This window comes from Haliaeetus albicilla, chromosome 10 (genome assembly GCF_947461875.1).
Source record: "Haliaeetus albicilla chromosome 10, bHalAlb1.1, whole genome shotgun sequence".
Taxonomy (NCBI): Eukaryota; Metazoa; Chordata; class Aves; order Accipitriformes; family Accipitridae; genus Haliaeetus; species Haliaeetus albicilla.
The window spans coordinates 7033828-7060469 of NC_091492.1; the positions used below are offsets into that span (position 1 = coordinate 7033828).

Here is a 26642-nt window from a genome sequence, read left to right on the forward strand (position 1 = left end):
AATCCAACACCTACTAATAACTCTGTAAGGTTTTCAACCCTCCCCTCCATCTTCCTACCATCCATTGAATATTAAAATAATGGAGGAATAAAACAAAACCCTTAAACTTTAGAAAATACCAAATTTAGATAGTTTATGAAACCTTAATTCAGTCCCTTGGTGTATGCAGATTGGTAGAAAATTTTTAATTACAAGACAATACTTGACTACATAATTTTGTCTCATAGTTTTTTGTATTAGCTCAGGTATTTTTAGCTAAATATTCTGCTAAACATATGTCATCATTCAATATACTTCTCCACACGTATGTTTCCAGTGGAAACACTAAGAGGATCATATTTAATGATTATGCTAACATTTCTATCACTTTCTTTTCAGCATGCCACACATTAGATAAATCCATACATACTGTAGCAGGAAATAAGTTTAATAAATAAGGCCTCTTCAGTCAAACATCTTGGACTGTCCCCAAATCTCTGCTGCTGCCAAGTGACTGACTTAAGAGATGGACAAAAGTAGACACACAAAAGTACAGATACGATGATTAATGGATGATCCAAATTCCCCTGAACTGCATATCATGACTTAATATGAAACCCTGAAGAGATTAAAGGCAGGAATTACATTATCATGAATAATATAAAAAAGTGATATTCTGTTTAAAAGCTTTTGAGTGCAAGTGAGTTGAACAAATACATTAACACAGCTTCCAAAGATTCAGTCAGGTTGAATGTTACCCTGAATTTATTTTGAAATAAGCTTTATATATCTCATATGTGAAGTTCAAGTCTATTTGTGACTGGCACTAAAGCTATTAGCATGTAGATTTTAATTCTTTTTCCAGTTATATAGAGCTTACACTATCTGCATTGTCCTTCTTTTAATAATGGAAACTTCTCCAAATTACATATGAAGTACATCTCAATGCTGCAGGTACAAGCCACATAGACAGAGATATATACAGATATATCTAGATAGTTATTCTTTCCTTTTATTATCATTTGAAAAACTGTCTCCTTGTTATAGTGGCACAGTAATGTGGCTATTGCATCTTATTGCTCAGTATTGAATTCATAAACAGGGGTTTGGAGGGCATTTAGTGTTTCATATTATTTCAATCATATCAGTTGAAAATTTGTATTGAAATTATTCAGGCAGTATGTAAAGCTCTTCTATAAAAGATAGCTGTACATTAACTTACAATTAAATGATGGTTTTAATGAAATTATAGTGTGTGACAGGTTAACGGACTGATGCTGAAAGGCAAATGTCGAAATGAAGCCAAGACGTTTATTTTCAAACTGACAAATCTTAACTCAACCATAACATATAGTTCCATTAACATTATAGTTATTACACAAAATAATTTGGTTGAAAAAAATACGTAATAGACCAAGCTGCCAGACCGTCAGTAGAAACCCTAACCTCACCATGTTCCATGAAAGACAAACCAAGCTAACTACTAAGTGACACGAGATTTGTTTAAGACTTGGAGAAAAGGCTACAAACCTAGAACCAACCAGTCAAACACCTGCTTTCTCCTGAACAATGTCTTTAATCTTTGCTTTTATTTGCTATTCTCAGTACTAAGGTCAAGGGAGCAGCCTCATCATTGCTTAACACATCAAAAACTGTTAATGGGATCCTGAGTCCTAGCCTCTGCTTATTTTTCCCAACTTCTATGGCACAAAGCAGCACAAAACTGTTAACATTCAAGTGAGGGATTTCTCTTTTGGAACAGTGTCTCTGGATGGCATTAAAGACATCACTCCTACAGCTTCCAGCAAGTTAATATTTTAGACTGTCGAGATATGATCTTCCTGCTATATACAATTTCACGTAAGGGAGCGAGATGTTTAAAAGAGCAAACTCCTTCCCTCTGAAAAAGTCCTTCTGTCCAAACTGTTTAAGCACGGGCTAAATAACAGCAAACCAGAAAATGTGACAGAATGACCAGTAGGATATGCAGAGGTGAAACCGAGGATCTTTTTCTTGAAATGGATAATAGCACAGGACTAAGCTGATGTACTGATTTTCAGCATGGCCAGGAAAACACAAAGAAACAACAGAGGTGAGAAGCATACACCTGTAGCAATATGAGTTTTTCAGTAACTGGAAACACAATGGACCACTGTAAGGAGAAGTGAAATGCTGAAAATCTGCCTAAATACATTATTTCATCATCATCACCATAAAGGAAACAGCTCATGGAACCAGGCCTGGGACACAGACCTCCTCCACCTTGTGATTAGCTTGAATAGGCTATGAGTGGCCAGCGACCAAAAGTGATTACCATAGAGCAGATGCAATTTTGCTACTGTGAACTGAGTTACGGTCTCAGCCTAGCTCCTACCGGACAGCATTTCACATCACAGAAACCAGGCAGGCTCGGGCCGTTGGGGAGGCAGGGAATGGGTATGGAGGCTTTACCCTTTCACCCCTTCAGGTCAGAATGAAATTGCAGTGCTGGGAAGCCTGCACTATGCTTCAAAAATTTATAGCTGTTAAGGCCAAAAGGGGTTCTTTGTGACCGTCTAATCTGACCTGCTGCTTAACTCAGACCGTAGAATTTCAGCTAGCTACTCCTGTCCACATTGCACTTTCTTTTCTCCCCTCTCTACATCTCTTTCTCAGTCTCTTTTTTCTCTTTTGTTTGTTTGTTTGCTTTTTAAGTACAAGGAAGATTCAAACTCCCAAGCTGCCAGTTCACCATTTTAAAAACAAAATTACTTTGCTTTCTAAAATCAAAACAAAAGTTTGAAAGGAAGCAGTACACACATTCGCCCTGTTGCCCATCTTGTTACCAAATCAATGTCATAGACTGGGTAAAAGTAATAGAGATTATATGATCCAAAGGACACTTTAAGCGTCTCAGTGCATGTAAGGCATTAAACACTAAAATACAATTTATTTTACAGATTACCTTCAAGTAATTTTCAGTCTACTGCCACCTGAGCTCTGAGAGCTTCCTACACCTGTAACAACTACAGACACGCAGTCTCTCAGTAGCGTCATCCAGAGGTGCATTTTCCAGGTTACTAATTCTCTATATATTGCTCAAAGGAAAGTTTGCCTTTGTTCACCGAGCTTTTCAAAAAGTCTGTGAATATATCTACTGGATATGCAGATGAACCTAACTGCTTATCCAAGTCACGTCAGCAATATATGAGATATTTGATTAAAAAAAAAAAAAAAAGAACAACAAAACCACAGAATCTGCATTAGATGTTTGAGATTCTTGTTTTGGAGGAAAGAACTCCATGTATGTAATGAGCTTTTTTTTTTTTTTCCATTGAAACCAAGAAACCAAGTATGTTGACAGCTGCCACCAGCAATGAAGAAAATGAAGGAATGCCAAGTGGTCAGGGAGGGAGCCAAGAAATAAGATCCCCTAACCCAAATCTCTGGTACTGTACAGTCTAAAAAGTGGGCCATATTCATCCCACTGTGTTTCACACACTTAACTAAGGTATTTGAAGCACAGATGAGCTGAATTGTCTTTTAGAGACTAAATAACCATAGAGGAAGACAAAGCCTTTAAATAAGGCACCTCAGTTAAATTTCTAAAAATACATGGAATAAATCATCATCACAGTTCCCATAGTGGACACCGGTAATGCTCTCGTTCAGAAGAGTTTTGAGGGCAAGCACATCAGAGACCATGGGCTGGCACTACCAAAGCGTGTTGCAGTAGAATACTTGGAAAAAATAATATTTGTACTTTTTATTCATAGCCTTTTTCCTATTCTAATGTTGAACCTTCTACAAGGGAATCTGAAGAGAGTTTCCATGTCATTGTCACTGCTCTTCAGGCACTGTATTTCCTTCCTTTTTTACAAGACATTAAGAAGACATATCATATTTTAATGAGCAATCACAAATGAAATCACAAAATACCAAGGAGCAACTCTGTGCAACTCTTTGCTAAAAGGTGGAACGTGCGTGGCAGAACTGATGCATTCCTGACTGAAGGAGAGACATTTTCTTCATGTTCTTTCCAACTTCCTCCAACTCTGCCTTTGCTCTAAACCCAGCGTATCTTTTGAGGGAGATGCTTAATCTTTTGCAAGTTAAGACAGGACCCTTATTAGCTCCACTGCACTCCTTTCCAGCCATGTGTTGTTTCATAAGATGAAGCAGAATGTGGCTTGCAAGAACAAAGTGAAACCATAAATATAATGTAGCATAATTCCAAAATGTATGAAGTATAATGATCCATATAATATTAAAATGTTAGTAATGTCTCTTGATATTATTTCATCACATGCTAGCTGCTATTTCCTGAAAACTCTTTGAAGGATTAAATAAAAACATATGCTATGAACACCCACTGTGTGCTGTAACAAATCAAAACTAACTTCTTAGTTTGATGAAAGTTTCCACAGTGCTCAGTACTGTAAGTTGATGTCACAGTGGTAAACTGCTTTGGAAATAGTGAATGCTGCCTTGATGCCAGTTAGTTTCATATTAGTAATACGAGAAGTCTCTACAGTATTTGGAACTGAAACATAAGTGTCTTCTAAACCTAAATTTTGAGAAATACAGTCATAAAATGCTATCATCAGCTGGGTTGATGGAAAAGTGCAGTAAGACAATTAACAAGTTTATATATCCAAAATAAACATATCATTTGCCTCTGGTGTAAACAAGCAAATGTAGAGATGGATAGGACTCCTCATAAGCATTTAACCAGTCAGTGGTCTAATATGAAATAAACGGTATTTTCTCTGAAAATGGCTAGTTCCGGAAGCACTATTCAGCTAAAGGGCTATTTTTCAAACAGAAGTTTTAAGAAATATTTTGCATTATTTGGTGCATTTTTGTTATCAATAGTTAATTTATTTATGAATTCACTAAATGCTTGGCCTTTTATATGGTCATGAGTTCCACAAGCAGATAGATCTTTTGAGCTTTTTTTTTCAGTTTTAAATCTGCATTTCTCAGTTTCCGTTAGGGACAGAAATACAGATGAAAGATTTCAAATTACAGTCTTTCCACCATTGTTTTGAAAATCAACCTAATGCCCTAACCTATCAGCTGCTTCACAGATAAGCAATCCTACTCTTTTCAGTCCTTCTTTGTAGAATAATATCTCCTCTTCTGTAAGTGTTCTATTGGTTTGGTATATTCACTTTTCCTCTGCACTGTAAACCTACTCTTATTAAGTGCCGGCAAAAATTTATGATCATTTAAAAATGAAGTATCTAACATATCAGCAAGTAATATCTTTCTCTACCTTAACAGAGCATCAAATAGGCAGGGAGACAAAGTACAAAGTGTCATAGTCTTCAGCTCACACTTTTCCTTGTTGGAAGTACTGGCCTAGAACAAAGGCTGAAATGGCTTCTGATATACATGGGACACTTTCTTATCCTCATGTAGTCAGACTTCATTTGTTCTCCGCCTCATGTCCTCTCACAGCTGCCAATACTGAATACCTAAAGCAATCCTATGTCTTGCTGTTGTTTCTAACAACGATGCATCTGTACATCTGCATAAATACGTCATGAAAATTATATAATCTTCTTCATTATGTGAAGTTTAACAAATTATATTTAAAAGTTTTTGGGGTGGTTTGGGTGGCATAGAAGCAATCAATCAATCAATCAATCAATCAAAAGAATAAACCAGAAGAAAATAAGCAGAATAATGGTCAAATACCATCAAAGTCTTTCCAAACTTTTCACTAGAGACAGAGTTAGATAAACCTAAGAGCTTTTGAGAGCCTCACACTTTATATATGATACTGGCTGACATGAACTACATTTAAATGAAAAAATAAAAATTTGAAATGTCTAGAGTAGAATGTGGGGCTTTATGACATTGGGATGAAGGATTACATCTCACCATTCTCAGTGTCAGAGTTAAGTCATCGATGGAGTTTAGGGACAGAGGGATCATAAAAGAGGTCAAGGAACTCCTCAAGATTTTTCATCTTCTATAACCAGTCTGACAATTCTGAACCTTTTGGTTCAGGCTAAAAATGTTTATTTGTTAAAGAAATAAATGTGTGTTGCTTAAATACAAGCATTCTATTTAAGTAATACATATTTTTAGCCGCAATTTATGCCTCAAGCATTATGCTTTCTGCATATTATAAACTGGCTTTAAATGACCGAACTTACTACTATGCACCATATTACTATTCATGGGGTTTTGAGGATTTTGACACCACTATCTTAATACAGAACAGCTTGATAATTCTCAGGATATCAGAAATTATTTTCTAGTGTTTGAATTTATCACACAGTTTATAGTACATAATATTTAATTTTCTTGAAAAAACTTCTTTAAAATAATTAAATAAAATATATTAACTGCTACATTACTACTAGACAACAAAAAGCTCCAAGGCACTCTTAAAAATGTGTGGGGTTTTGTCTCCCTCCTTTCATTTTTAATATGAGCTGTTAATTGGTTAATAAAAAGTACATAAATTGTTAGGAGTACTACCTTCTAATAAAGAAGGCAAAAGGTAAGATATGACTAACACACCATAACAATTTTCTGCAAGTGGTAAGTCATTTTTTCCTGTTTCCCTTCCCAATGGAACAAGAAAAATACACATTCTTCTACAGTCTATTCACTGACATGCTGCTTATCTGATGATGCACTGCTTTGGGTCATTTTCAGGAGCTGCTATTTAGATAGAAAGGAAGAAATAGTAATATGGGAAAAACATGACAAAACAACTTTTCAAGTGTACCTCCTAGGTACGATTCACTTCAAAATGAGCAGAAATAAATAATTCCAGCAATACAGAATCTTATGGTGTAGAGGTTTTTTCCATTCTTGCAGATGGGAGAGTAACAAATAAAGAAACCCCTCTAAATTAGGGCTTTAAAAATCCGAGGCTACTATAAAGAAACAAGATTAACTTAATCCCCTAACAATCCAATTTATGACTAGTAAAGGGTTATGAAAAATTCCATCTAGATGTCAAATATAAGGAAACACAAAGTCTTTGGAGACACATAATGATAAACTGCAGATTGAGCAATAAGCTCAGTGAACAGAATGAACAGTTCAAGAGTTCAGAACATGTTCATTTGAAAGGTGTTCAGTTAAAGAGAAGGGCATGGTATAGACAAAGGCACAGAAAGGTCATCATTACAGTCATTTCATCTTCATTACAATGGTGCAGTCATAGCATTGGTGCACCCACTTAAGTTCACACTTGCATGTCAATGCACTGCTTTGGAGATGAAACAAAAATATTTTTAATAGATTAATGAATCCTGGGAGCTATAGGTAGGTATATAAGAACTTGTGCTTTATTAATTCAGTTTTGCAAAATAAATAGGACATGAAATATCTGTATTTTCTCATCATGTGTGATCAATTAAAAATTACAGTCCATCAAGAATGCTTCCATTCTTCATCAAAGCATAAAGCATGCCCTGAATGGAGTGCTTCTACCTGTTAGACTGTAGCCCAGAACTCACTTTTTCAAGCCAGTTGTTATCTCAAATGCAGTAGTCTATAATGAGCAGAAATAAGTAGATGTTTAAAAGGTTTCAATAACATAATGAACTCTGGCTTTTGAAATCGAGAGTATCTACTCCTGTTGAAAATTTAGTGAAAAAATTGGCAGGTTACATTCAATAAACCAAAATAAGATTTTGGCCAGAATGCAGAGCAGATAACCCTGCTCTCAAAAACAGACGAGTAATGACCAATGCAGGAAGCCAAAATCCTGGTTTTACATCAGACCTCATTCAGCACCTAGCATTTTGTCTGGATAAAATCACTTTAGCAACAACTAATAGATGTTCAGGTCTTCATGGGAGGTCTCCATGGGAGGTCTCCAAACCAAGTACTGACCCAATCAACCTTGCCTGTAAGCGGCAGGCAATCACAACCATAGGCAGTTCAGCTGTAGGTTAGGGACAAAGACATTAAAACTTTTTTTGCTTTGGTATTTGCACATTAATTTTCATTGATAATTAACAGGAACTGGAAGCCCTGGCACTACCTCATCTCTGATTTCTAATTCTCTAGAATACAAACAGGCAGGACTTTTTTCACAAGACCACTAAGACGAATATAAACTAGAATATTTTAAATTTTGTATTTACCTACATATTTTTTAAAAAAGCAATGTAAGATCCTCTTGCACCAATATATATGCACCCTATAGACACAGACATTTACAAAATAATTAATCTGTCTCAGATACAATCTCAGTTCTAGACAGCAGCACTGTGGCAGGAGAGTCATTCTGCAGGATAATGGTGTTAGAATTTGGCCCACAGTAACCCGTAATGTACTTTGCAGCTTTCAAGAGCAGCTACTGAACATTTTGCAATTAAGCATAATTCCCACAGACTTTGGTATCAATTATAGATGATCTGCACTTTTCAAAATCTAAGCCAAATTTGGTATGAAAAAAATCTGCTGTTTAGACAATATCAAGAAGTATAGTCAGTATGCCAGATTGATGTCCAAACTCTAGCTCACACACAAATACTTTGGACGCCTTTTGGATGTTTATGCAAATCCTAAGTTAATACACTTCCAATAGAAGCTAGGAAAATTATATTTAAAGTACCATTTATTTGATGTTATTTACAATGTGTAAGGATTTGGCAAAAAAGTAAATATGTATTTCATTGTAAAATGTAGTTCTATTGAAAGGGAATAGAAGACTTGAAAACTGTTAAAAGAAAAGGAGAAAGTGTCTGCAGTATACTCCACAAATATCACACGGAGCCCTGACAGTCATTGGTGATAGTCTGGTGTGTAGCCCCACAGGGTAGTGTAGTTACAACTCAAAAAACACACCAATTAACTACAACTAATCAATTCTCTCTCCTAACAATGAAAAGTATAATTCTTTTCCCATCTATTGTTCTTGTTAATTCTCCTTACAGTAATTGTGACAAACATAATAGCTACGGTGTAGTAAAATGAAAAAATAAAGGATTCTATTTGAAAGCAGCACAAACATTAAGCTCATGAGTTATCTTCATTAATTTTCTTCATCATACCCAGTTCACGGATGCAAGAGATCACATTATTTTTAAATATATAAATAAACCCAAAACTAAACCTAGACTTATCTAGATTATGGCACACTAGGGAGAAAACAGAGGAGGTCATGAAATCGAAGACTGCTGTTTCTTCTCGTAATGTAATTACACTTTTGGCTAATGAAATTACTGCAGTCTCAGAGTAAGGGCTTGCAAGTCAGAGCTCTCACATGCTTGTGAGATGGGGTAAAGAAACACTGTTTACCATTTATATCTGAGGGATGCACACTAATCCCCAAGATCCGAGCACAACTTACTTTGTTTCTGAACTCTGAGCAAGACTGACTTTGTGATTAAAGCCCTTTTCTAATTACTACAATAAAAGGAAAATTAGCTTAAGAGGGAGAAAAGTCTGGTGGAGAGAGAAAGAGCACATCATTCTGCACTGCCGGTACCCTCCAAACAAGCTGAAAATAAACACAGCTTAGCTCAGTGAAGAGAAGCAGCACCAGAGAAAAGCAATATAAAGGGACGGCTGAGCACTCAAGGCCTCTCTTCGTACCATTTAGGTATTCACAGCCCTACTCCAATCCACACAAATGCTCTTATGCACAATCAGAGGAGCCATTCAGGTAGAGATCGCTACGCTTGTATGGGACACACAGGTTAGGGTCTCAGTGGAAAAAAATGGAGGAAGCAGTATATTCTGGTCAGAATTACAAACTCCTCTTCTTGATTCCTTTTTGAGATACTGTGCTAACATCCTGCTTTTGCCCCGCCTCAGCAGAGGCTAATGCTTTCCACCATGCCAAGTGTGCCAGCAAGTTGTTTTTCCTTTTAGGCAAATCAAGAGTGGCAAGGCGAAGATTTTGACCTACGACTGCTGGCCATTCAGGTGCACCTGTATAATATAAAGTATGATTTACCCAGGGGAAATGAATGGAAAACCAAGATTTCTCACTTGGATAAACCTGTCATCCTCTCATTTTCATTTAACAGTTAGGGGAAGGGAAAATATATTATCTAGTTGCTGTTAGTTGCCACTGGAATAACAGTTTCTAGCTCTTAGTAGCCAACAGCACACAGCTGGCAAATTCCAAAGGACAGGAAGAAACTCTGCTGACTGCATCTGAACTAGGCGGTAGTAATGTATATGGGATAACTAAATGATTTCTGTCTTTGGCTAAATATTTAGGGGGGAGGGAAACTATTCTATGAAGACATAAAGATTCTTGTGTTATTGTTTAAAATAATTTGAATTAAAGACATTACAGCGATCAACCTGATTAATAGGTAGCAAAATATTCTATTGATTGGAAGCCTCATTTCCTCCTTCAAAGCTGGCTCTAGGAGACCAGTTGACATCTGAGCTCACACATGTAGTCTGGAACACACCTGCCTCACTAAGCCATGACGTCACATGATGATTAACCTAATATGATTGTGTTTGAATAAAACTTACATCCCACTAGAAAATAGAACACGTGGAAGAAAAAGAAAAACAAACCCTTTCTTCTTTTTGCCCAAGTTGTTCTCCAAAGCTTTCAGTGTGAATGTTAAACCCAATGAACTTGCAGAAATGAGACCAACTTCCAAGCAAGGAGGCCATTATCACCCATCACATTAAACAAACCCATTTCATTTTCAAATCTAGTTGCAAAATTAGTTCTTGCCTATTAAACAATTCTCAAGAAATTAATGGCAGAAGGGTTTGCTTTGACTGTCATAAAGATCACCAAAAACACTTGTGTTTAAGATGCTAATTACAGGGGCTTAATGCCAAAAAAATAATTCTGGTAAATTAAATCCCATGATTAATTCATAACGTCCATTTTAGCATTAATCCTAGCATTAAGATACAGAGTAGTCCCCATACACACCACCCTCTCTCACTTTGAAGAATGAAGTAATAGTAATTCCTAGGGTTTTTTAATAACTCTTCATATTTTATGTATGTTATTTAATGAATATAACTAGATAGTTAATCCATTATTTTGTATTTCTTGTTTGCGATCCCTGTTAAGGCCTGTAGATTGTAAAAACTAAAAAAAGTAACTTCTCGTGCATCGTTTAGGCAGAAGTGTTCGTGAAACCACAAGGACTAATGGATTTACTGTTGTGCATCATACTCTTCTCCTGTACTGTTTTAGGGACAACATAAATTCTTACCAGTTTATAATTCAAGCTTTAAAAGTAATATCTGGTTATAAATACCCAAAGGACTGCACGGATAGTATATAAAGACAGTAATATCACACACCTGGAAATTTCTTGTAGGGTTTCAAAAGAAAATAGTTACTGGATGACAGAGATCTTACATCACACCACCAACATCATGACTCTACTGCTAGCGTTCTCTACAATAAGAGTATAAAGGCTTATATTCCTGCTGGGGGAAATGGGAAGAAACAGTGAATCTTAGATGTCTAAGACATCATTTTCTTGTGTCTTCACTTCAGTCACCTTGATATAACACAATTCATCACAGGTACATGTGTTTCCTCCTAAGCATATCGATCTATACAGTTTTTATGAGCCAATGATCTCACAGGGCTTCCCAAATTTAGCTTTTCCATTCATGAAAAAGTGACCCAGGAAAATATAGCAAAATGAAATAAAACATTAAATGAAGACTCTTCTGTCTGAGCCAGAAAAACAGACAGGTATGCCAAGAGATTTGTAAAGTGCATTATTTACTGAAAAGACAACTGCTTATACACTAACAGTTTCCTTCAGTTCATAATACATAACTCCAGAGTAGCTAATAAGCATTTAAAATGCTAGTCCTAAATATTTGTTGAAAGTATAATGACTGGTGTTTTCAACTAGCAGCTGAAAAAGCCTTTAAACAACTTCTTTAACAACCATCAGTTTTCACTGTCTATTGTATGTGGCTTTCATTGACTCTCTTTAAAATTTATTTAAAGTCAATGGATCAATCACTTCTGCAAAGATATATTCTGAACACTGATTTGAATAAGATACACTTTTACCATGTTTTTGACAACCTATTGCTAACAATGACATTATTACTATTCATTTTCTGCTGATATTGTTACTGACTGTTCACTGTAGACAGCACCTTCTGGGTTTTTTTTTTCCGTTTAGTATCTTAAGTCATATCTAAAGCTGTTCTTTTACAGCCTCTATATACTGCTTTTTCAAAGTAGCAGGGGCATCTCATCTGCTCAATTACTTATTAGTGTTGCTAAAGAATACCATTTCCTCTTGTGGCTGATAAAATATTAATCAAAAACAGGAACAGAGTGATTTCCCAGTGTGGATGTCTTCTAATGGTAATACATGGAGTCTAAGAGAGATCTGGAGGTCATGTAATAGCTCTTGAAGGCAGGGAGGGGCTCAAAGATAGTAATGACATTGTATACTCAGTAATGAGATTGTATTCAAAGAGCACTGGATAGCTTAATTATTGTTGTTCTGTAGAAAAAAATCACAAGTGTGATTACAAGGAAGCATGCAAAAATTTATTGGGGATAACAGTACGTAACTGAAAAAAATCTTTTGTAAACATTTTTGATCCTTGCTATTGCTCCGTATCTAATACAGAGCCATATAGAGGTGAACTTTCCAAATTATTACTGTGTCTCATGTCCATGTATCAGTTAATGACAGTAATAAAACAGTAAATAATTATCTGTTCATTCTGCCAGTTAGTAAACATCCATCCCGTCCTGTCTTTAGGTATTTTTATTCCTATTTTTTTCATAAGATTTGGAAGAGGAGGGAGGAATTAGAATGAAGAACAGAAAGGCAATTGAAAGATACATAGGAAACCTGTGATAGCTTGAAAAAGAACATAAATACCCTTAAATATAATTTTATATCACCATGTTTCTTTCTAAAGTTTTGATGCAAATATTCTTGACTGACATGGAAAAAATAGTTATCCTAAATAACTTCTAAACAAATAAATACTGCAAAATCATCATCTTTGGTGGTGGTGGAAGTGTCTCAACCTAGATCAACCAGGAAACTACTTTTAACACAATAAAGCCACCAATAATAGGAACCACCTTCTAGAAATGGTGCCATCAAACAAATACGGTTCAGCTGTGTCTGATGGCAGGAAAACCTACTGAGTACTCAAAATGTCAAATTCCATCAATCTATGGGCATTAACCAAGTCTGGTGGCAAGCATATGTTCAATCTTCCCCAGGAGAACTACCAGACCACTTCCCCTGTCACAGTTTTGAAGAAGAAAAGAGGAAATGACATAGACAAAAATAAGGGTATTTTTACCTCTAATAAATATACATCATATTAGTATCATCCTTTTGTCTCACAATACAGCGAATTCTGAAAGTGCTGTAACACTGGACAAGATGAAATATGGCTTGCATCCAACCTCAAGAACAAATGTCACCTCTTGGCACTTGTGTTTTGTAACTCTCTGAATGCAAGGAGGCATTAAACTGTCCTGTCAGCACTCAAAAAAAGAATAAATAAAACAAAACTGTTTTTCACCATGGTATATATACTAGTTCACCTGACAAAACTTTGTGCCTTGAAAAAAAATGAGTATCACTATAGTGGATTAACATTTAGAACAAGCAGGTAGGAAAAATGGGTAAAAAAAAAATATCAGTTAAAACGTCATATTTAATAGTAATACTAAGCACACAGCACTTTTCAGCTATGAATCTAAAAACATTCTATAAAAGTGCAATTGACTTGCTTTCCAGTCACATATAGGTAAAACTGAGAAACTAAGATACAAATTCATTTGTACAAAGTCACTCAAACAGGTCAAAGCCTGGGTCAGGAACAGAATGAAGGTCACTTGACATTACTCCAACTCACAATCTATTTTTCTTCTATTTTGGATGGCACACAAGATAATTCATGATTCAGAGAAAAGGCTAAGAACACATATGCAGGAAAAGTATGTAGGCAGAAGTAATAGCAAAGTTATTTCAAAATATGCAAAAGTCCCCTTTCACTTACATGTATTCTATTATATGTAGGAAACTATTTTTTATGGGAATTGTTTACTACTCATTTAAATTCATTTTCCTCCAAGAAAATTAAAAGAATAATTTTCTTCATTAAAAATTCAGTGCTGTCTCTGCGTGATTTTTGCACTAAAAGTTTGGGATCCACTTCTCTTACAAGCATGACATCTCTGCTAAGGTTTCTAAGAATTTGCACTTAAGATCAGCAAGACTTGAGTCTGCTCAGCATCCTGAAGCAATAGTCCTTAATGAGAAGAGGAGTGTGGGTGGTGAGCTAGTTTTGATAAGTAGTAATAGGATGAGCAAAAAGTAATATACCAACGGTTGATATATTACTTGACATGTCAATTGTTGGAGAGTTGCTGTATTGAATTTGTACCTACAGCAAACACAATACACAAGATTCTAATATACTGCGGTGTTTGCTACATATTTTCCAAGTGATTGTATTGACTTTGTAAACAAAGATTATATGAAAAAATAAAGACTCCTGTACCATATAATATTTACCAAGCGAACAAATCTATCATAGCTGGAAATAAAAACACAATTTCACCAGTGTCAGGAAAGGAGGAAATAAATTGACCATTTGAAATGAGATCAGATACTTCAGTTTGGATCTCAGGCACCTAAGAGAGTCTCCTTCTAGTGCAATAGTTGATTATTATTTCAGTTTTAAATATTGCAGGGAGGAGAAGGAGAAGAGGAAGAATGGAGTGTCAAATGCTTAGAGTGAACAGTTCAGGTATTTTAAAAAATCAAAATGAAGTAAAATGCTAAATTTAAACTATACAGGTCTAATTTTCCTCATAATAATGCTAGTTCTTTTCCCATAGGAGTAGTAGCCAAAGACCAAGTCTTGCTAAGTCCAAAATCACTTTTTTTGACTTTTGCAACAGCTTGCATCATTTAAATATAGAGAAATATTGAGATGAGATCAATGTTTAAGTTATATTAAGCAACATTTTACACCACTTGAGTATTCATCCACATACTAGCACAATAACGAGGTGAAAAAAAGGGACAAAAGAACCTGTTACAAAAATCAGCGAAGTGCTGTGCCAGTTCAAATGAAGATTACCTAGCCAGGAGGTCACGATAAGCCTTCACCTAATTCTTCCACAGGTGGAAGATCCACAGCCCTCAGGAGCCTATTTCTCCCTCTCACTTCTTCCCCGCTGGTTCTCCCACTCTCGTTTTCCCTTTCTTATCACTTCAGCTGAGAATGCCATTCTCAGGGAGTTAAGGAAAAAAAAAACCCCAAACTTACGGTCATGTCTGCATTACTGTCATGGCTGTGTTTGCATCGACATAGGTGTACCAGAGACCAAAGCAGCTTAGGCAGTTCAGCACCACGGAGCTCCGCACAGCCTGCCGTACCCACCCAACTGGCTTACCCCGATCGTTCTGGAGGACAAGCTTCTCTAAGCACCCTGCTTTTCTGGCTGTGCTGTGGGCAGTACCTGAACTTCAATGCATCCTTAAGTGTTGGCTGGTCTGTTTTTGAAGAATGAAAATACAAGCAAAGACTTTAAGTTAATATTGGGGTCTGAAAAACATGCAAAATTGTCTTTTTTAAAAGAATTGGAATAATGTTAACAAAACAAAGTTGTGTTCCTGAAACACAGAACACATTTCAAATAAATAACCTTTTTCTTTATTTTGTGGACTTGGACCAGCGTTCAGATTTTGTAAAATACTTTAAAATAGCAAGTTCTCATCATGAGATTGTTTCAAATACCTACTAGAGCAGAAGATTACTGCTAAGAAAAGATCTGTGAAAATAAAGGTCTATACTGGACTTACTGTAAGATTCTAACTTGACAGCAGAAAAGGTGTTTTATATTTGCTCCAAGTACTTTCTCTATAAATGAAACTATTTGAGGGAAAAAAAAAAAGTTCTTTCTTTTTAATAAAGATTACTTTACATGGGATTTCCCTCCTCCAACACCATCACTGACACAAATTTTACCTATTACCTTATCAGACTCCTTTTCTTTGTGCAGCTCAGCTTAATCTTGGGAATATCTACAGAATTCAAATGTTTGGAAGCTGTGTGTTTAGGTTTGAAGCTAATGTTGTAAGTCTGTTCTTTAGTGTGCCAAAATATTTGTAAGCAACACATTTCCTTAAGTAAAATAGAGTGATGCCACCCTAAACATGCCCCACATAATAAAATGTACATAAAAAAGGAACATGCTAGCAGTAAGCAAACTGTCATAAGCAGTGCACTGTATTTAATATTCAGATCAAGGCATCTCTGTCTCATCCTAGCAAACCCTTTTGACAAAAGCCATCCAATGTCTGCCAGCAGTATTGAGTCCAGCTGAGGACAAATTTCAAGATGAACCTGAAATCAATTTGCCATCAAATTTTCATGCTTCTCCCAGACTATCTGTGGCATTTTAATTACAAGCACCCTAGGCGGGGGGTACTACAGATATTGACACTTAGCTCCTACAATAAACTTTATTGGCAACCTCTGTCTGAATGTAGTACTCAACTAGAATAACAAGAAATATATGAGGATATCTAAGCAATAAGGTGGCATAATCACTTTGGAGTGGTTTTGCTCCAAATCGTGGACACCTCTACTGAAGAAACTTTTCTGGATTAAAATAAACATCTCTTTGACGGAAGATTCACTTTTGTAATGAACTTGTACAAGATCCCATATCCTTCAAGAAGATAAGCAACGTATAATTTCTTCCCTTTCTGATTTAATTTGCTGGTGTTCTTATCTAACATTTATAAATTTCTGAAGGAGTCCCTGTTAGCAATTGGATTCAAATTAGATCAGTGACAGGCTACAGAATCAGGGAATGTCTTTACATCTGTTTCAATTTCTACTCCTCAAGATTTCTCTGCACAATTTATAAGGGCTACACATCTCAGCAATTAAGGATCTAAACTGGAGATTAACCAGTGATTTGCAAGTTCTGCAATATATGATTTGGAGCTTTTTTAGTACAGATATTCACAAGCAATCTGCATACATGCAGTGTCTTATTGAGCACAGTGAGAGCAAGGTTGCTTGCAAGCCAGTTTTCCTCACTATGAAGCGTTTAGGTGAATGAAAGATTTATAAAAGGGACATTTAGAGAGGTTACCACGCCAATACGAGGGTGGTTTCCTATACATGGTTAGGGGAGATGAGAGAGAAGGAAAAGAAGACAAGGTCACTCCAGACTGATTACAAATTTGAAACTTATAAAAGTAGCCTGTAGTTGCAACAAGAGGGTAAATACTAAAAATACAGGGAAGAAGAAAGAAAATAAAACATTATCCCACAATGTTACGCCCTAATACAAGATGAGAGGAAGTGTGTAGCAAATGTAGAAGACTGTAACAGCTGAAAAAGATTCAGTAATTAAAAACAGTAGGATGCTTTATTCAGGTGTGGTTCGGTATTTCCAAAGCTGTCAGGTAGAAGATGTCAGCAGCAAACAAGCTGATTTATAGGGGATATCACGGGGTCTGGATTATTGGTTATGCTGGAACCCCAACACAAAATGCACAAAGCTGAAAAATGAAGGCTTGTAATATGAGGAAATTTTACAAATTAAAGAACAGAACCGCAGGACACGTTAGTCTCCCAGACACCATTTATTCAACCAAAGTAGTACTCTCTATTTGTGTCCATTGTTCATATATGAAACTCAGGGTCTAACTGAAATAGATTAACTTGAAACGCAGAGTGACACCTATATCACTGCATAAAAGCTGGTGGTGCTCCACCAGACAATAAAAACACAAGAATTAGGTTTCACTACAGATGTTTCTTGCAACATTAAAACTCAGTTACGTTCTTTGCCGTTGAGTATAAAACAAAATATTGAAAAATAAACAAAAATTAAATTCTACATAAGTATTGATCAAAACATTTACTTTTACAAATGGTAGTGAGAAAGGCAGTCTCTCACAATATTAGTAATTTTCCAGAGTTCTCAGATGGTTTTAAAACATTCTGCCTAACGAGACAAGTACTGCTATCAAAGCTAAGCATGTATCACTTTTCTTAACTCTAGTACAATCTCCAGCGTGAGAGAGGGAGAAGTTTGCAGTGAGCAGCAAAGGCAGCAGTCAGAAATCTGGGTACATCCCACGCACAGTATGTGAATCCCTGTACCTTGGCACAGTACCACTGCCTGCATCAACGAGTAGTTTGACAATTCTAAATAGAGATCTTTGAGAATCTCATTTTAAAGGTGCCACATGAAGCACTTTTTTTCTTTTTTTTTCCCCCGCAAGCCAGATTTGTTTGGGTTCGGTTTTTACTGTGAAAGATCTAGTCTGTTACATTGCTGTAGGTATTGAAGTCAATGCAAGGTTTTCCTTAAAAACCTGAGAGGATGCAATTGCCTCAAATCTTAAAGTATTTTCAACAAAGCACTACCTATGCATAATTCCATCTACCACCTCACGGGCGGCCTCTGTTATCATCCACGTGCGATATCCATTAAGCAAAACATTCCAGTTAAAGATCCTGCTTACTGCTTTCAGCTATATCTACTGAGCAGGCTGGCTTGGTTGGTTGCTTAGTAAGTAAAAAAAAAAAACAAAGCAAAGGACCCCTTCCATGCTTTGCCTGGGGCGTCCTGCCAGGGTCCCCAGCCCGTCCTGGCCCCACAGGCTGGCAGCGGCCGCCGAACCGAGCCGAACCGAACCGAGCCACCCCCTCATGGCCCCTGGCCCCGGCGGGATAAGCAGCCCTGAAGCGCCGCCCCGCTCGGGGCGGAATTCCCACTGGCCTTAAACATGTCCACTCTGGTCACGAACACCCAGTGGACGCCGAATAATATCCACGCACAGAGCCGCATTAGGGCATGTTATCCATAGGATGCATGCATGCGTGTAATGGGGAGGGGGGGAGCTGCCTACTTCTAGATGCATTCTCACAAAACCAATTTAGTTTTTATTACTGAACATAGGAAAGCATGTCATGCGGAGGTCAGGTTTTATTCCACTCCTGGCAGTTGATATAAAGACTGAAATATTTACTTCATTCATATAACCTGATAATAAACATACGAACTACAGCCAAAGTTGGCTGCCAACTCCCTGCAGAGAAGTTATATACAGAAAAATAATCAATATGTGAATTGCTTTATTTTAAATACATGGTGCCCATCCTGAATCCAGGGGTTTTTAGGTGAATTCTGAAAATCAGATACGTGCAAGAAAAGCTGTACGAAGTTAACTTTTATTAAGTATTTTTCTGCCAATAACATACCAGCATAAACTGGCCTAATGGCTTAAAACCAGACCGTGAATATGACTATCCATCAGATCCTTGTTGTGGGTATCCCGCAGTTTCTTAAATGAAGCATTAGCTTGACCCACAAAGAATAAACAAAGATTCTCGGGATGATTTTTAACGCCCTTGGGATACACACCCCTTCAATAACTGAACTAATAGATTTCAAATGTGAACATGGTTTGGATAACATATTCTTTCAATTAGTTTTATTTTAGCAAAAATATGCCAGCAATATGGAATCTAATGTCACATCAGGAATTTCCTGAAATGGGGCACTACTGCTATTAAAGTTATCTGAGTCAAGCTTTTAGACAGAGTTCCCCACACAGAGCGATGTATTCCCATTTGGAAGTGACTGCAGTTATCAGTAGCCAAGAACAATATGTTGTTTAAGCCACTCCCTGAAGCATAAAAAGCTCAAACACCTTTAAAAATTGGTGTGTGATAGATAATTCACCCATACATCATTTTACACACCCATACATATTACATAACGAAACCAAGTTAATATTTGTGCTGTGCTTTGAAGATGTAAGGTGTGAATGCTTTTATTACTAATAAACTCTATTTTTCATAGATCAGCACTGAAACTTAAATGAACCTCTGGATATTGAAATACATGTTACAAATCATTTAGCGATTCTGGTTTTAATAACTTCACACTCCTACATGAGGGAAGAAGGATTTAAGTTTACGCTCATTTTAGGGTGCCATGTTGAAAAAACTGTCTTGTTTGAGACAGTTTATTTCAGGTACTTCAGGCATACATTAAGCTGACATATAATGAGAATATACGTACATGTATTAGATTGAATACAGAGTGCATTGCTAATACATAGTCTTCTGTACTGGGAAAATCTGGTGACTCAAGGAACGCCATTTCCTAGCTGTGGGTCAGCTTCCCCTGCTGAGTAACCCAGTAGAAACTTCAGCGGTTTAGGCCCAAAAGAAACTAAATGCAACAGAGCTGGGATAAATAGCTCCTCTGGATAAAGAAGAGAAATTGCAGAAGCATCGCAAATTCTATGAAATATTGTAAGAAGGAAAAAATGCTGGGTTTATGTGTCTGTGAAAAAAACTTAGGGAACACCAACGAGAAACTTACTGACAACACTTCTGCTCTTTCTGGCTTTCCTTCCACAAAATATTCAGGTTAATAAACTGCTCTGTCATAAAGCACATCAGCTATATAACTTGATAGAGTTGATAATGGAACAGCTTCAAATACTATGTTCCCTCAAGTTTTTGAGAATTTTACTCATCCAGTATCTTGTACAATGTACTCGCACACATTTTGTACATTCAGTAAAGACTAAAATGAATTTTGCATGCAAGGCTATGCATTTTCATTGTCATCAAGAAAAGTTAATTACTGAATAAATTGCAAGTTCAGAAATATAATGCATTAGGACAGAACCTATGCTTTTTGCCCGAAGAACCTATTAAACTTCATCTCGTTAGCAGACTAAAAATCTTAATTAGCAGTTTGTTTTGGACAAATCCTTGCCAAGGCTGCACTGTCTGTTGCAAATATAAAAGGAGAGAGACTCAGCAGATGAGGGTTTACATGTGAACATAGCATCATTTTTGAGTATTCCATAAAATCTGACAATATAATCTCCGCTTAAGAAACTAGCAACTGTGAGCAGTTTTTCTGCTTGTCTGTATTCCACTCAGCTCTGAATTCCTTTTCATTTATCAGCCAATGAGCTGTTAAAAACTTACACAGAGTTAAAATCTTCTAACTATGTGGTTAACTGTGCAACCTGAGTTTCTACAAAAAGAAAAAAAAGAGGCATTTTTGGTGTTTGCTTTGATATATGCCCAAATTCCACCTCATTGTCATAGATTTCTTAGTGTATCTGTCACCAAATATAGAGAAGACAAGATTGGAAAAAATCCAACAACTAATCAAGTTTTAACATTTAACTTGATGAATTTCAAGTGAGTTTGTCTTTTAGGTTTTGCATTTGTTTTTTCCTTCAGTGAAAGAAGCAAACACAACACTGAGGGGAAGATATATATTAGGAAAAAATGTACATCATGATTTCACTTAGCATTTCCAAAGAACCATTACTTTCTAGATTTTAGGAGTCAGCTTTTTCAAATTATTATTACAGCATAGGAGAAGCCATGCATCCACAGCCCCACTAAGAGTTAGTCCTGTTAACAAGATCACGCCCCCTTTGCTACTAAACTACTCCTCTTGTTAACTTACTCCCTGATCAGTCCCAATGTCTTGCGTGGTTTCCACCCGGCTGGATCATGTACAGATGTGTTGATCCTGCATAGGCTTTTGGATCTGAGGGAGTTTTGACAAAGGCACGCGCGCGCACACCCCCACCCCTGAAACAACGCGGCAGAAGAAAAAGGGCTCCCAATGAGAGGGATCTATAAAGATCACAGTATTTTAGAAAAACAGAGGGACAGAATTAGCCTGGCCAAAACAACTGTTTGCCACACAGAAAAGGGTGGACAATGAAAATACTTTATTAACACCATTTCTCTCTTGGTTTCACCTACTTAAGTCAGTCAAAGGAACAGGCAGTTCCTCCCTCCTAGTCCTCCAGCGACACACGGCATCTGAAAGAACAGTAAAGGATCCTTTTACCAGCTCCCCACCAAACAAGGCGTAGAAAGCATAGCAAGTAGAAATGATGTACAGCACAAGTGTCTCTTCAAGATGTCCATTGAACTAGTGCAGAAACTCAAGAGACAACATATTTCAAATGAAAGCACAGAAATAGCTTAGAAAGAACATTAAAAAACAGCCTAACTTTCAAAGACAAAATGAATAACTAAATACTCATGCCACCCAGCGTGCATACAAACAACGTACAAAGCCATTCATCAGCAAAGGAAAAGTATCTCACTGATCTCACAGACTGATTTTACTCCATTTGTCACATAGCCACAGAGTAGGGGTAGGTCAGATGAGCCCAGGTTCTTATCTCAGAAAAGACAAACTGACAAGAATGACTGAACGTCCTCCTCCTTTGCTGAACAGGCAGTATCTAAAGGGCGCAGGCAACAGGCCATTGGGGATAAAGAAAAGTCAAGAAATCGCCCAGCAGAAGTACCTTTCATTTAAGTCCAATTGTGCATTTCTTTTGTCAGGTGTAACGAGTGTCGGTGTGCTGGACAAGGCAACAGTCTGACCTGTGGAGGAAGATTTCTTTCTGACCAAGAAATGGGAATGGATTTGATGTGGGAGAAGGTGAGGAAGCATGAGACTTCATTTTTTTTTAATTCAAGGCAGGATTTGAAAAAGATCCAGATTTGAAAAAAAATCTGAATTTCAAACCATTTTCCCCTTCTTGATAAAAACCATTAAAAAAAACATTCAATTAAATTGTTGGATCTTGTTGCACTAGGTCCTTCAGTGAAAAAGCCTTTTTTTTCTTTGCTTTTATATTTTACATTTTTTAATGGGTTCCAAGGTAGAACAGGTAAAACTAATACAAAACACCATGGGAGGGCAATTGCACTGCTCTCAGAGTTAACAGATCACTATAATTTTTTTAACCGTACATCATTTTGGAATCTAAGACAAGTGCATAAATGGACAGCGGCGTGAAAAAAGAGACAGGTTACACAAAACATTGCAAAAAACAAGCAAGGAGTCTTTAGTAGGCTCAAGAGCAACAAAAAGGCCAAAGAATGAATGCAGTCGGAGAGAGCAACTGAAGATATTTCTAAAAACATTTTGACGGTGTAAAAGGAGTAGAAGTTAATTTCAACGCAGGTAAGCTTGACAGTAATTTAAGACCTCTTGAGAAGCAGCTGATTTTCTGACCTTGGTAAGAAAGAGAAGTTTAGTAAACTAACACATTTTTTTAAATTAGGGTGTTCAGCAGCATAGTTAAGACTTCTAATCACCAGAAAGGGGGGGGGGGGGGGGGGGGGGGCAGTTGATTTGAATGCATTCTTATCCCCAGGGTCCCTCTGTATGGGCAAATGAAAGCTGTAACGACCCACTGCATAAATTAAATCTCTTAAAGACGACATACAATAGAAGATTGATGCATAAAGACAAAACTGGGCATAAAATAGCAGGAAAACTGCAAGGCCATAACCACATCTTGATACGAGACTACAGACTTGGGGAGCTTAACATCTTGTTTTGAAGATATTGCTCAAGGAAAGACTTTTAAACCTGTATATTAAAACTAATGAGCTAAATAGGCCATGCATTAAAAAACTAAAATCTGGTGTCATTCTTGGAAGAGTGAAGACAAGCACGATCATTTTTTGCTCCCCTGAATGTTGAATTACAGTGATTAGATTCCTCTACAAGCTGCATTAATTTGTTATTTGCATGGAGACGGTGTAATAGGAAAACATTTTCCACATTAGTGCAACAGACAGCTTTTATGCCTGAGCTCTATAAAGAATAAATTTGCAATTTTCCAGAAAGAAATAAGGTAATGAATAACTGGAATTCCAGCGTGGGAATACTACTTCTCTGTACAGTAGCCATTTCAATTAAATATACAAGATTTGAGACTACACTATTTTCATTGCTGTATCCTAAGAGGCATTGGTTTGCTTGAGCCATGCGGTCAGATATTTTCAAATAATGTAAGAAAAAGTTAAATTTTAATAATCAGTAAAGACAGTGAGGTCCCAAAAGAAGACTTAGTAAAAACAGGCTGACATACAGAAATATGTTAAAATAGGCATAAATGACTCATGATTCATATTCCATATTCTTAAACATGTTCAGACCCAAACTGTGGATATAACATTTTCTTGTTGTAATCCAGCAGTACTTTTGCCATTTTTATTTAGCAAGAGCATTAGTAAGAAGTCTTTTTTTCTGCTGCAAAGATATTACCATATTTCATAAAATCATGGAAGGGATAGAGGTAGCTAAAAGCCAAAATTAAGGATAATGACTCAAAGCCTAATACAGTATTTTATTGACTTCAGTGAGGGCTGAATTTCACACACTTTTTTCCATCTTGTAGGCAAATAAATAGGCAGGTGACTGTTTTTTCCTGCTACCAGGAAAACTGCTAAAGTGTTTACACTAAGCTATTGAGAGTTATCTGCTGCTACAGCAGGTGATTAAATCCAAGACTTATAATCAGGTTTTTTCTTCAGATTTTTTTAGATGGCAGACATCACTCTGTTTACTCCAATTTGCTTTGTAGAAACTTCTGATTTTTTCAATTAATTTTTAATAGCTTTAACATAAAACAATGCTTAAAAAGATAATGGTGTAGCATAATGGTTCAATATTGAGATACAAAGAGCTTTCCACAAAGACAGCTGTCCTACATCTTTAACCTATTGTAGCTGAAGACAACCATGCCACCCTGCTGCAGGACTTTCTCTCTTTTTCAGTTAACATCAACGGGCTATAGTTCGTATTTTTATTGGTTTAGTTCAGATGCTTATTTTGATTGTAGAATTGTATACTAACTGCAAAATGGTGATAAAAAAGAAAAAAAATCTTGAAAAGGTTACTAAACATCGAGACAAAGTGAAATAGAAATAGCTTCTAGAAAACTAATATTTGTATCCCTATAGTGTTAATTATGCCCTGGATTTTAAGGAGATTTTAAATTGCCTCTTTCAACAGATGTTCTCTTGAAAGAATGGCTTATTTGGGAAACGACAGGTCTTTGTCAAAGCTTACCCAGTGGAATACAAAAATTAGTACCAACTAACTATAGCCCCAAGTATTACAAACTCTTTATTCTCAACAATAGTATGCCACCCCTGTTAGCAGCTAGCTTACTAATTATGTGTAAGATATCTTGAGCAGCTGTAAAGGAACAGCTAGTTCAACTCCACTAGTTAAGTTGATGTGCTTCCCCCTTCCGAGCTGGCCATAGTGAAATCAGTCATACATATGAAAAGTGTGTATGCCTCATACACACCAAGAACTCATACAACCCCCAAAAGATACACTGAAATCTGCCCCCAGTCTGCCTCTTCCCTTCCTTCATCTTCCAAACAAGAGGACAATTTACAAAAAGTGATCAAAGATCAATATTCTTCTGATAGCTATGGATATTTATTTTATAAAAATAAAGCCTCAAAAGAAAAAAAGAATTAAAACTCAGATTTTTTTAATGCGATGCTATATTTTGCATGTGTTAAGCAATAATAGAAAATATCCCTTAGAGTGGGTTTCAGACAAGCAGATGTGAATACTCTCAACACAATCCTGATTCCTAGAGTTAAACTCAGGTATGAGAAATTTACTATTCTGGCATAAATCAGATTTAATCAAAAGAACGAGAATCATGGATATTAATTTTTACAATTAATTTCTCACACTGTGGATTAAACCCAGAATTATTCTACCAGGTTAATTTGAACAGTCTTTTCTAGTTTGCACAGAAAGTAACCCACCTAGAATTAATCCAAGTTGCTATCGCTATGGAGTGCAACTCTGTGCATTTACTTGGTCACCAGTTTCCTGTTAAAACAAGTAACTACATACCAAGAAAACTATAACAACACAGGAGGATAAAAGACCTGCTCCATAAATAGCCTAAGAATTCTTTGTATCATAATCCAAAATGTAAACAGTAGAATGGGAAACCAAAAGGGTCTTGTATTAAAATGCACAGGTTTTGGCAAAATTATTTTGGCAATAATTGAGATCTTAATCGAACTGCGGTTTCAAAAAGATGTATATCTGGTATCCTCCCATGTCAGTAATAGAACTCCCTTGACCTTAAAAGAGCCAGGATTTCAGCCCATACTTACCCTGATATGCTTCTGGGTTATTTTACCGAACTAAATCAGTGGGATTTGTCTGCTTCTTTTTAGTAACACCAGTCACTTCCTACCTATTTGGCACTCATCCTCAGAATATAATAGGTTTGGTACTGCCTTTTTCATTTTCAAATTCATGGTTGCTTGGTGGTCTTAATTTTCTCAGAGTATTCAAAGATGACAGATTAATAGGTGGTTCTTTGCAACTATGTGGGCAGATCTTTAATGGAGCTCATTAGTTTATATTAGTGAATAGCGTACAGAGATGTGGAAGCTGTTCCTAGAGGACAACACTTCTACTGCTAAATAAAAAAAAATGAAAATGAACAAAAATTAAAGTCTTCACTTCTATGATTAAATAAACACCAATTAGGTCAATTTATGTGAAGAAGAAACATAGTAAATTATTTATTCAGTGTAAACGTTAAAGAAAATTCTAAAACATATTTTGGTGCTACAGTAGGTTTTTTTGCTACAAAATTCAGCTGTCCTTAATCCCAGAAAAAGGGAATCTTTTGAGATTTACCAAGCATACCTTGTACATCTGTTTATCGTCTAGGACACTTAGTAGCATAACAGGCTGCTGCTCAACCCAGCAGAGAATTCTGTGGGATCTCCTATCATAATAAGCCTTGAGCTAGGAGGAATGGATTATGAAAAAAATAATAATCACAACATTAAATGCAAGTCAAGCTTGGCAC

General features: G+C 36.5%; 1 protein-coding gene across 7 annotated transcripts in view; it reads right to left on the bottom strand.

Annotated features, from left to right (window-relative positions):
- The window catches only part of WWOX (WW domain containing oxidoreductase), a 536552-nt gene that overhangs the window by 336610 nt on the left and 173300 nt on the right, over positions 1–26642 (bottom strand). Inside the window, exon 9 of one of the 7 annotated variants that reach the window (XM_069793397.1) lies at positions 21724–21789. The exons of the other annotated variants lie outside the window; for them this stretch is intronic. Within the exon in view, the coding sequence (XP_069649498.1) occupies positions 21739–21789 (51 nt within the window). The 3' untranslated portion in view covers positions 21724–21738. Of the gene's footprint in view, positions 1–21723; positions 21790–26642 lie in introns of those variants that run through there. 7 annotated transcript variants of the gene reach the window in all.